The sequence below is a fragment of the Oncorhynchus tshawytscha genome, linkage group LG16, assembly GCF_018296145.1.
Source record: "Oncorhynchus tshawytscha isolate Ot180627B linkage group LG16, Otsh_v2.0, whole genome shotgun sequence".
Taxonomy (NCBI): Eukaryota; Metazoa; Chordata; class Actinopteri; order Salmoniformes; family Salmonidae; genus Oncorhynchus; species Oncorhynchus tshawytscha.
In genome coordinates, this window is record NC_056444.1 from 31,447,928 (window position 1) to 31,460,424 (window position 12,497).

The 12,497-nt window shown below is 46.5% G+C and overlaps 1 protein-coding gene across 4 annotated transcripts in view; it reads left to right on the plus strand.

The window, feature by feature from the left end:
• Window positions 1–12,497, plus strand: part of LOC112215584 (partitioning defective 3 homolog) — a 595,003-nt gene that overhangs the window by 455,486 nt on the left and 127,020 nt on the right. For all 4 annotated transcript variants that reach the window (XM_042299093.1, XM_042299095.1, XM_042299094.1 and 1 more), the window contains one exon: window positions 2,675–2,791. In XM_042299093.1, the coding sequence (XP_042155027.1) occupies window positions 2,675–2,791 (117 nt within the window). The remainder of the gene's footprint in view (window positions 1–2,674; window positions 2,792–12,497) is intronic.

The following is a 12,497-nucleotide window of genomic DNA, read 5'->3' on the forward strand; positions in this document are numbered from 1 at the left end:
TTTTGAGTGAAAACCTGAATCCATCAGCAAGGGCATTGAAAATGTATTATTTATTTTTTTAACCTTTATTTAACCAGGCAAGTCAGTTAAGAACAAATTCTTATTTTCAATGACGACCTAGGAACAGTGGGTTAACTGCCTGTTCAGGGGCAGAACGACAGATTTGTACCTTGTCAGCTCGGGGGTTTGAACTTGCAACCTTCCGTTTACTAGTCCAACACTCTAACCACTAGGCTACCCTGCCGCCCAAGATGAAACGTGGCTGGGTCTTTCAGCATGACAATGATCCCAAACACACCGCCCGAGCAACGAAGGAGTGGCTTCGTAAGAAGCATTTCAAGGTCCTGGAGTGGCCTAGCCAGTCTCCAGATCTCAACCCCATAGAAATTCTTTGGAGGTCCGTGTTGCCCAGCAACAGCCCCAAAACATCACTGCTCTAGAGGAGATCTGCATGGAGGAATGGGCCAAAATACCAGCAACAGTGTGTGAAAACCTTGTGAAGACTTACAGAAAGCGTTTGACCTCTGTCATTGCCAACAAAGGGTATATAACAAAGTATTGTATAACAAAGTATATTTTGTTATTGACCAAAAACTTATTTTCTACCATAATTTGCAAATAAATTCATAAAAAATCCTACAATGTGATTTTCTGGATTTTTTTTCTCATTTTGTCTGTCATAGTTGAAATGTACCTATGATGAAAATTACAGGCCTCTCTCATCTTTTTAAGTGGGATAACTTGCACAATTGGTGGCTGACTAAATACTTTTTTGCCCCACTGTATGTCAATCTAGAAGAGGATTATCTATCTTGGATGTGATTTTAATGGAGTTGATGAAGAGAGAGAGCGTGCTAGAGTGTGCTCGCGGGTGCACTGATTTAAAGCAAAGGTATTCAAGTGAAAGACTGGAGCTGCAATTTAAAAAATGGTAATCTTTTCAATGAAAAAACAAGGTGACCCCCGAAAGCCGGATGGAGATGGGTAAATTAGAAGCACATTCAGTCTTTATTTTACTGTAGCATAGACTATGCTCCAGCAAATGTAGGCCTACCTGTTGCAAGAAAAATGTTACCATGATGAGATATTGTAGGTCTACATCCATACTGAGATGGGCTATCTGTCCCAAACCCTGAGCGTTGATTCATCATGCAGAGGATGTAGAGAAGACAGATTTTAGACATCACATATCATTTAGCAGTTCCATTTCACACCATATAAGTAATTTATTTTAATTTACTGGTTTCTCACAGTTATTTATCCTGGGAAAAGGGAGTGGTTTTGGACGGTAAATCGCAGTAAATCTCGGTAACCAGGTTCCCGCCATTCTGCACTAATCAGCATCCATCCTAGACATCCTCCATGCATCACAGGGACAAACTCATGATGATTATTCTCTATCAGGTCATGTACAGGTCATATACCCATTTGAGACATAAGATGTGGTATGTGACCTGTAAAAAAATACAAGGCAATGTTTGTATGACCCCTTTCAAAGAGCCCCTTATTTACTACTTTCTTGGAGGTATACCCCTTTTTATACATATCAGTGGGTAACTGGCGAATTAGTAGGGGTGTGGGGGTGTTGTTTAACCATGGAGGCTGTTTGCATTTCAAATTAGGGAGGTGTTAAACAATGGAATTGTTCATGTATTTACCAGCGAGAAAGCAGTGAACCATTCACACACACCTGATACCTGTATGTTGGTTGCAAGACTAGGTCTTCAGCTGGCTTTTATTTGTCCATGTATTTTTAACCCCTAACCCTTATCAGATATACCAAAAAGCTGTTATAAACAAAGCAGGAATGGCAAAATAGTGGGATTTTGGTCTGTGTATGAAATGGATGGAGTAGCTCTGGTATGATGGTGGTAACCCCATCCACGCTCTTCTGATCCCCTCTCCTATCTATCCTCCATCATTTTCTCACACCCCTCAGGCAGGCAGAGTTTCCAGTCATTTGCACATAGCTGCACATAGAGGACTGAGCTGGGGGATTTACGATCGTCAGGCGCAGTTATTCTCACCCCTCGATAAACCTGTCGTGGATTTACCGTTGCCTCCATGTCACCCGCGTCATTAAAATGTAAAAGTTTGCCGCCGCGCCGCCGAGAAAGTTGCAAATGATGCCAGAGAGCGGCTTCTATGGCTCTGCTAACTGAAATTCACCCGGCAGCTCAGTGCAGTGTGTGCACCTCAGTCAGACTGAATCACAAGCTGTCACACCTCCCATCACACTCCGTAAACCTTATGAGAGAGGTTTCAGACGGAAGTCTATATCCATTTCATAGAGTATTACCTTCTTGCTGTATTAAAACCGACTTGCTTTTAACTTGTTAACATTTCTGGACAATAAAGTTTGGATGATTTAGCAGTGCGGGGAAACCACATATTGACAGTTGATTTGATTCAATATGGCACCATCTGTCGTGAATGTTTTTATCTTGAAGTTAGTTATTTCTTCAAGCCAAAGAGCATAGTAGAGTTCTCACATATAAAGACTCTTACATTTTCACAGTTGCCCAAAGCCCAACAGTATCTGACACATTTCAGGACATTTCCATCAATCCTCTCTGTGAGAGATAGGGGATTCAAGAAAGGCCCAGCTTGCGACCTAGACTAGAACAAAGCCTGGGCATCAATTAAATACCTTCCCCCCTTATTGTGTCTCCAGGTTTGGGAAGCACCGCAATGGAGACAAGATGGAGCGTAAGGGGTCGAGTAAATCTAAGATGGAGGACACACAGGCGTCTGAGGAGGAGATGCTACGGATGAAACTGGAGCAGGAGAGGTGAGTGTGTGTTTGTGCCTGTATTTACAGGGCTCGCCCGGCTTGGTAATAGCCTCACAATTAAGTCTGTGAGGAGAATGCACAGTGCTGCTACATGCCGCTGCCCGGGAAAATGTGCAAACTGCCCAATTAACTAAATGGGACGGTGTGGAAAGAGGAAAGTTCTGGGAAAGATGTCAATTTGTAAACGTCCAGGCCTTTTATAACAGTACATTAAATTGATCATTTCTAAAGATTTTTTTGCTTTGTGCCATTGAATGGACCTGACCTGCTAATGGTCCTGGTTTGCTCCTTCTGCTTTGACTGATTGAATGGCCGGTCTCATTAGAATTGTCAAATCAATGTTGTAGGGCATTTCTCTTTTCTTTTTGGCAGTAAAAAGGTTGTTAATCATTCAAGAATTTGGCGTTTGGTTTCGTCATCCTGGACTCTGTTTGTCCCTCGATGTTTTAGCGGACGTTGAGGCCTCTGTAAGGTTACATACTAAATTGCACCCTATTCCCTATATAGTGCACTACTTTTGACCACATGGCACCCTATTCCATATATATAGTGCACTACTTTTGACCCGAGCCATATGGGGCCTGGTCAGAAGTAATGCAATATAAAGGGAATTGGGTGCCATTTGGGACACAGCCGATGTATGTATGTATGAGTGAACGGACATATTTGTTTTTTGTTTTCTCCGCCTCATTCCTTCCTTGCAGACAAGCTCTATTAAATTCACTTGACTGAAGGAGACAATATCAGTGGCTGTGTGAATGGAACGAGGGGCTTGCTGCCTCTTATTGTTCTCTGCAAGCCAAAATGAATGACAAATGAACTCGGTTATCAAACTACTGTTGGTAATGAAGGTAATTGAAAACAAACAATGGAGTTGATATTTCTCTCAGTGGAAAGAGAGGGAGGGAGTGAGGATAGCTGCCTGTCGGATACGCACACACACACACACACACACAATGGTCTTCCTATTCAATGGGACATCTGGAGACAGTCTTCATAGAGGCTAGACTGTGACATGCAGGGAATGTCTTGTCTTGTGCTCTGGGAGCCCTGGCTGTCCCTCTGGCTGCTGGCCCAACACATTGCCAGCACGCCCCAGAGACCCACAGCCTTCCTATCCAGAGCCTTCCAAAGCCTCTGTCCCTTTGAGGCTCTCCCAAACGCCTGCCATGCAAAGCCGGAATAAAACAGCGCAGACACAGACTGGGGCTAAGCCTAAAACATGCCCTCACCCTTCCCCTCCTTTCCTTACTCCCCTCACTCCCCAGTCACTATTTGTCTGGATCTTGACTTGTATACGTTTCTCATTCTCCCATTTAGTCTGTTTCCTCTCCGTTCTGCATGTCTAAGCCCTAGTGTCAGAGCACTGGAGCGCTGGAGCACTATACAACAGGGCCACTTTCCTTTCCCCTTCTCGCCATCCCAAAATGCCATCACTTAACCAGAATGGAAATTCTAAATTGACTCTCAGATAATGGAAAAGGAATCTGGGAATCCTTTGGGAAATCGTCTGTGGTATTAATACAGTATCCTGACGTCTCGGGGAGGAGGGAGCTGGCTCAGCCTGAGATTCAAAGCATGGCAGTTCAGGGGGGCGACAGCTCTAAAAATCAATTACCTCTGTATTTTGGGTTGTGTTACGCCACTCAGAGGTGCAAATTTTGATAGAGGCGGTGTGCTGACACTGAGAGTGGGTCTTGCTCAAGGCAAATGCACTGATTGATTATATAGGGCCCATTGAGACGGGGTTATTTTAGACATAGTGGTTATGATATTATGGATCGAGGGGGGGGGCTATATTTCTAAAACTAGCGCACGTACAGTCAGCCCATCAGGGGAAGTGTCAGGGATGTCGGAATGGCCCGTTGCCAAACACACCGCACAGCTGACACCGACGATTTAATTGAAGCACACATTTTGACCGGAGCATTTAGTGTTTCTAAAAATATATATTTTACCTCTATTTAACTAGTCAAGTCAGTTAAGAACAAATTATTCTTTACAATGAGGACCTAGGAACAGTGGGTTAACTGCCTTGTTCAGGGGCAGAATGACAGATTTTGACCTTGTCAGCTCAGGATTTGATCCAGCAACCTTTCTGTTCCTGGCCCAGCGCTCTAACCACTAGGCTACCTGCCTCGTCTAAAGAGAAGACGTAGAGAAGGTTAGCGTGGATTAATGTGATATCCTAGTTGTAGTCTGTGTACCCTCTTCTTCCCTGGTCTGGTCTGCTATGAGGAAACTATAAAACAGATGACATGTATCATGTTACATATCTAGGAGTCTGACCTTAAAAACATTGTAAAAACGTATGGTTTCGATTACAGTGTTAAGAGACACTATTAGACCAAGTTTATTCTGCAAAATAGCCTCCATGTATTGTAGCCTTGTGTTTATATCTGAGTGCCTCAGATATAGTAGAAACACTGACGCTGAAATATCATCTACCAGGGTACAGAACCCAGCAGTGCAGTGATGAACCATTCTGAAGATGATAAAGAGTCATCATCAGCACCATTTGTTTTGCTATAATCTCACAAATGATATGCAACTGCCTGCCTGCCTGCCACCTGTGTTGCTGTTCAGCAGACTACTATTCCTCATCAAGCGCTTCATTAAGACCTAGCTGGAGAGGCCCTCCACAGCCACACACACACATACACACACACACACACACACACACACACACACACATACATACACAAACACACCGCCCTCAGCACAACAGCCATTACAAGGCTTTATGCCTGTGGACAACCGCTGGCTTCTCTACCTGATTGCACCACACTGAGGGACTAGCATGATTCTCTTTGATTGGTACCATGCAGGTTGGATGGGGTAGGAATAGTGCAGAGAGTCCGTGTGTTTCAGGGGATCTGTTTGAGCAAGGTAAGGTACAGGATCACTCATCTTTATAATGAGGGGTTATTTGCGATACAAGGCGATTCCTAGATTGCTTGCTCAGGCCAATCCCTTTGAACACCCTGATTCTCTCTCTCGGTGCCTGGGGTTTAGTGTGGCCTGCCGTCAATCAAGCAGAGAGATTCCAAGAGGAGGATATGCATTATTCCCTTTCATGCCTCCTGGTGTGCTGAGATTGGGATTGTCTCATTGTTTTGTCAGTTTACCAGAGCATCTGTCTGAAGCCAGATCTAAACCCACCACACAGTAGCAACCTGCTGGTGTCTGCTGCCTCTGTCTTAAACTGTATCCAACTGCAACCCTTCCTTCACCCCCCTCTCTGCCCCCCCCTCTCTGTCCCCCCTCTCTCTGTTTCTCACCCCCTCTCTCTGTTTCCCCCCTCTCTCTGTTTCTCACCCCCTCTCTCTCTCTGTCCCCCCACTCTCTCTGTTTCTCACCCCCTCTCTCTCTCTGTTTCCCCCTCTCTCTGTTTCTCCCCCTCTCTCTGCCCCCTTCTCTCTGTTTCCCCCCTCTCTGTTTCTCACCCCCTCTCTCTCTCTGTTTCCCCCCTCTCTCTGTTTTCACCCCCTCTCTGTTTCTCCCCCTCTCTCTGTTTCTCTGCCCCCTTCTCTCTGTTTCTCCCCCTTCTCTCTCTCTGTTTCTGCCCCCTCTCTCTCTGTTTCTCCCCCTCTCTCTGTTTCTCCCCCTCCTCTCTCTGTTTCCCCCTCTCTGTTTGTCCCCCTCTCTCTGTTTCTCACCCCCCCTCTCTCTCTGTTTCTCCCCCTCTCTCTGTTTCTCCCCCTCCCCCTCTCTCTGCCCCCTCTTCTCTCTGTTTCCCCCCCCTCTCTCTGTTTCTCCCCCTCCCCCTCTCTCTGCCCCCCTTCTCTTTGTTTCTCCCCCTCTCTCTGTTTCTCCCCCTCCCCCTCTCTCTGCCCCCCCTTCTCTCTGTTTCTCCTCCCCCTCTCTCCATCTATTTCTCTCACTATTTCTCTCTCTCTCTCTGTGACTGTGGAGTGAGATTATGATGTCCCTTATATCCCTCTTATCTGGTTGGCTCCTCTGAGCTTCTAATCAGTGGCTCACACTCCTCCACTCCTCCATCCCTTCATCCCTTCATCTCACACTCTTCCTGCTCCCAGACCTGAAGCCTTGTAGTGCCTGTTTGGCTGTTTCCACCACGCCTGCCTGTTTGTTTGGTTTCCTGCTGATGCCAGCCAACCAAAGACAAGGTATACTGCTCCGGTTATGTAGTTTAGTCAGTCAGCAGTTACAGTAGCGTCACACGGTTGGTCGGGTTTCAAGGAATGAGGAGCTGCAAGATCAACTAGTCTTCCATTTCCTTATTTTAGAATGCAAATGGACCCTGTATTCATGTAATACTCTAGACCTCAGCATCACATCAGTGTGGCTGGTTGGTTTTGAGGAATTAAGCCACCACAACGACAACAACGTTTCTATTCCAGAATTAGTACTGACACGTCAGTTGAGAGTGCACAAAGTGTACAGCTTTCCTCCGTTCAATGAGATTGTGTTAATGTCTTACTAATTACAGTGTCTGTAATTACGCAGCAGGTACTTCATAACTTGTTACTGCACTAAGTTAATGTGTGTTAGTCATTATCTCAGCTGATCCCTTCATAACAGTAATTGTTTTACCAAATAATTGGCTTCGTTATTTAATTTTTTTTGGAAAGTGTTGCTGTCTGTCGTCATTAACATGTTGAGTTCAATGAGAGGTCAAAGGAACTGATTGCAGGCCTGATTATATTTGTAATGATTTGATACTCAATTAATTTGATAATTGATACTCTGCAGCAAGTTACATGTGATTATTACAGAATTGAATTGTGCCAAATTGTTTGCCTGATAAAATGATGTCAAATCAAGTGTCAACCTAAAAGTCTGTCCATCAGTCTTAATGGGAGCACAGTCCTTTGCACACAAGATTGTACTTTTGTAGGGGGGGGGGGAGAATATATGCAAGATGTCTACAAGAGTTACTAAAGAAAGCAATGCATTCTGTTTCATCCCGCCTCTGCTACCAAGCATATTGAACAGCCAGACTCTCTCCAAGTGGTACTCTGGAAGTGCAGACTTGGTAATGAGCGTTTGTACACAGCAGCCGCCTCCTCCCTCCCTCCCTCTCGCTCCCACCTCCCCCCCCCCCATTGAAAGACATACGGAGGAGGGTGCATTGGCTTCATCTGTCCAGAATTACACAGACTTGTTTGATAAACACTCCGATTTATTCAGCACACAGAAGAAGGACCTACTTGTCAGTAGTGCACCGCTCGCTCTGCAACTTCAACTCTCTCCTAACTTTCTTTTTGAAAATGAAATAAACATGGCGGATTCTCCTCTCAACTTAATGCAGTGACTCACACTTCTGAGTTGTTTACCGTTGAGGGGAAACTTGTGGTTTTAATTGTGATGTGTGTGTGTGTGTGTGTGTGCTAGTTGTGTGATGCTAAAGAGCTCTCTTCTAACAGCAACGAAGACGACAAATGAAGAAGAAAGCCACTTACCTGAAATTGAGGAAAGAAACCTGGCAAACGTGTTTTAAGAGATTGTCAGTCAAAACCTCAATGATAAACTCCTGACTTGCCATAATCCCTTTGCATTACAGTATCTAGAGCATCCTGGGCAAAGCGGAAATTCCCTTTTCCATTTCCCTTGCATTTTTTCCCAAAACATCCTTTTGAGCTAGTTTGTCCTGTAAAACAGAGGAGAAATTAGTAAGGAAAATGTAAGGGGGAGTAGAGGTGAAGAGAAGACAGACTAGAGACTAAGGAGAGACAACAGAGGAAAGAAGAGAAAGGAGATGAGAGAATAGAGAGGAGTGGAGAAATAGAGGAGGGAACATGTTAAGAAGAGAGGAGAGTAAGGACAGAGGAGAGGTGAGAGTAGTAAGGATAGAGTAAAGAGACAGGAGAGGTGAGAGAGACCACAGTAGAGAGGAGAGACACTGCCTAGTTAATTAAGGGTAATGCAGTAATGGAGTGCTTAGTGTAGGCAGAGCTCTTCTTCATGTCAACACCACACTGGGTCATTAATTACGTAATGGAGTTAAGGCTGGGCGATGGGAGGGTAGGGGTACTGACCAAGCGAGCACATGGGGCCTACCCAGCACATGGGGCCTACCCAGCACATGGGGCCTACCCAGCACTTGGGGCCTACCCAGCACTTGGGGCCTACCCAGCACATGGGGCCTACCCAGCACATGGGGCCTACCCAGCACTTGGGGCCTACCCAGCACTTGGGGCCTACCCAGCACTTGGGGCCTACCCAGCACATGGGGCCTACCCAGCTCATGGGGCCTACCCAGCACATGGCACAGGGGTTCAAATAAGGGGGAAATGTGCCATGGAACCCTGGTCGTGAGCTGGTCAGCGTGTGTGAGACATCACACCGGTTGAATATGGAGATGACTGTCATGTTACACTGGCATTGTAGGCAATCTGGCTGCTGTTGGTTGGCCCTCAGCTAGAGGTGCTGAGCCATCTGATCTGAGGGTGAAGGTCTTTCTCTCTCTGTCTCTCTCTCTCTCTCTAAATCAAAATCAAATCAAATTTATTTATATAGCCCTTCGTACATCAGCTGATATCTCAAAGTGCTGTACAGAAACCCAGCCTAAAACCCCAAACAGCAAGCAATGCAGGTGTAGAAGCACGGTGGCTAGGAAAAACTCCCTAGAAAGGCCAAAACCTAGGAAGAAACCTAGAGAGGAACCAGGCTATGTGGGGTGGCCAGTCCTCTTCTGGCTGTGCCGGGTGGAGATTATAACAGAACATGGCCAAGATGTTCAAATGTTTAAAAATGACCAGCATGCTCCAATAATAATAAGGCAGAACAGTTGAAACTGGAGCAGCAGCACGGCCAGGTGGACTGGGGACAAAAAGGAGTCATCATGTCAGGTAGTCCTGAGGCATGGTCCTAGGGCTCAGGTCCTCCGAGAGAGAGAAAGAAAGAGAGAAAGAGAGAATTAGAGAGAGCACACTTAAATTCACACAGGACACCGAATAGGACAGGAGAAGTACTCCAGATATAACAAACTGACCCTAGCCCCCCGACACATAAACTACTGCAGCATAAATACTGGAGGCTGAGACAGGACTCTCTCTCTCTCCTTCCGGTCTGTCCTGTCTATTTGTCATGTCTGCCTGTCCTGTCTATCTGTCCTGCCTGTCCTGCCTGTCCTGCCTGTCTGTCTGTCTGTCTGTCTGTCTGTCTGTCTGTCTGTCTGTCTGTCTGTCTGTCTGTCTGTCTGTCTGTCTGTCTGTCTGTCTGTCTGTCTGTCTGTCTGTCTGTCTGTCTGTCATTATCTGTCCTGCCTGCCTGTCTGTCTGTCTGTCTGTCTGTCTGTCTGTCTGTCTGTCTGTGCCATGCAGTTTAATGTCGCCAGTCTTGCCTCTCCACCCATTATCCCATTTGAACACTGATATTGTATTTTTATGAATTTGATTAGTCGGTGAAGAGCCTAAAGCCTTGAGTTCCCACTGGGTTTCCGTAAAAACCTGTCATAACATCATTGTCTGGTCTTACTGGCAGGGGTGTGACATCAGTTTGGGCAGGTGCCGAGATGAGACTGCTGTGGCGGGAACTAATCTATATCACTCTGTTTCTGACACCCACAAGGTTGTGTGTGCTGTACAATAAGAGGCTGTCTCCCAAATGGCACCCTATTCCATATGTAGTGCGCTACTTTTGGCCAGGACCCATAGGGAATAGGGTGTCATTTGGGACACAGGAGGGACTGCACTGAAGGGAAGGGATTTCTATAATAAATGTATATTATTTTGACAAATACAAATACACATCGTGGACAAGGCTGAGGAGTGTATAAATGACATGGAACATCATGTGAGCACAATACCCTCAAAATGTAATCCTTCTGATCATTCTGAGATAATGGGATTTCCATGGCTAAAAATAAACGAGCAAATCCTTTTGGAATTAGGTTATTGTGGCATAGATAAATAGTCATTGTTTGGAATGTGATTACACTGTTATTATAATATACAATATACAGACCCATGAGAACTCACTGATTCCAGCCTTGTTACCATGGCAATGCTGTCAATCATCTGTGAAGGATAGCCGATGGGGGTCAGAGGTTAGCTATGACCTGAGGTAATGGGGGAAATATGGAATATCCCACAGACTGGGAGGTGAGATGACCCCCACTTAGAGCCTGGGAGAGTGTTGGGATGAATTGTGGTGTGTGGGTGGGTGGGGATGTGTGTGTGTTTACGTGCATGCGTGTTCGTACAGTACGTGCGTGTGTGTTTGCATACTTGTACCTGCATGTTCTTACATGGGCGTGTGGGCCCGTGCGCGCGCGCGTGTGTGTGTGCGCGTGTGTGTGTGTGGGCGTGTGTGTGTGTGTGTGTGTGTGTGCGTGCGTGTGTGCGTGTGGGCGTGTGTGTGTGTGTGTGTGTGTGCGTGCGTGCGTGCATACCGGTACATAAGTATGTGCTGGTAGGACACAGCATCTGGATCTACTATCCAGGCTGGTCAGTGCTGCCATGCAGGGACACCAGCAGGGGTTCATCCCTCTGTCTTCACCACCGCTCCCCTGTTACCCCTGTCCCTTTCCCACAGCTCCAGATCACCTTTCACCCCTCACTCCCCCCCTGTACGCCTGGGTCTTGTTTTCCATGGAAGGAGAGGCAGGCATTCATAGTCCAGGTCAACTGTATGAGGCAGGAAAGGCCCTGAAAGGCCCTGTTGTGTGGAAGGGAAGAGTTCCCAGGGAGCTGGGGCGGGGGAGGAAGAAGAGAACAGCGTCCGGGTGGAAGAGGAGTTGGAGGAGAGATCAGAGACGGCCTGTTTTCTCTCTGGTTAGAGGACCCAGGGGAGGAATCTATACACTCTCCTCAGGAAGATCCCCTTCCAACCATGGTCTGGATGGCCACTCCACGTCTGTGTCCCAAATAGTTCCATATTCCCTACACAGAGCGCTATGGGCCCTGGTCAAACGTAGTGGACTGCAGAGGGAATATGGTGCCATTTGGGATGCCTCGCAGCACTCCACCGGCCACTCATCTGAATAACTTCCTCCATTAGACTTATCTTCTCTTTTCTGGGGGAAAGAAAAACAGGCTAAAGATGTTAGGAATAGCCCAATGGGATGGAGGAAGAGCCCTGCGATAGAGGTGGGAGGTAGATAGACTTAAGTAGGAATGTTGTTGTTGAATTTGAAAAGGCTGCAATGTGTAGTGTCTGCAGACACTATGAAACGAGTATCTTGGGCTATATCCCAAATGGCACCCTAGCACCCTACATAGTGTATTACTGTTGGACAGGGCCCTTAGGGCTCTGGTCAAAAGTAGTTCACCATATAGGGAATGGGGTTCCATTTGGGACGCAGTCCTTTAAGACTCAGCTTGAAGCTCCCTAACCTTTCCCGAGTTCCCCCAGCCGATACCAACCCCTTAAATGCCCCATTTCAAAAACCAACCCTCTTTTCAGGCATCCTTACAATGGCTTTCATGTGTTTTATTCACTAAATAACAGTATGAAATATTGAGTTATAGCACTGCTGACCTTTTCCTCCCCCTCTCTCTCTCTCTCTCTCGCTCTCCCCATCTCTCTCTCTCTCTCTCTCTCTCTCTCTCTCTCTCTCCTCCCCATCTCTCTCTCGCTCTCCCCATCTCTCTCTCTCTCCCCATCTCTCTCTCTCCCCATCTCTCTCTCTCGCTCTCCCCATCTCTCTCTCTCCCCATCTCACTCTCTCTCGCTCTCCCCATCTCTCTCTCCCCCATCTCTCTCTCTCTCCCCATCTTTCTCTCTCTCTCCCCAT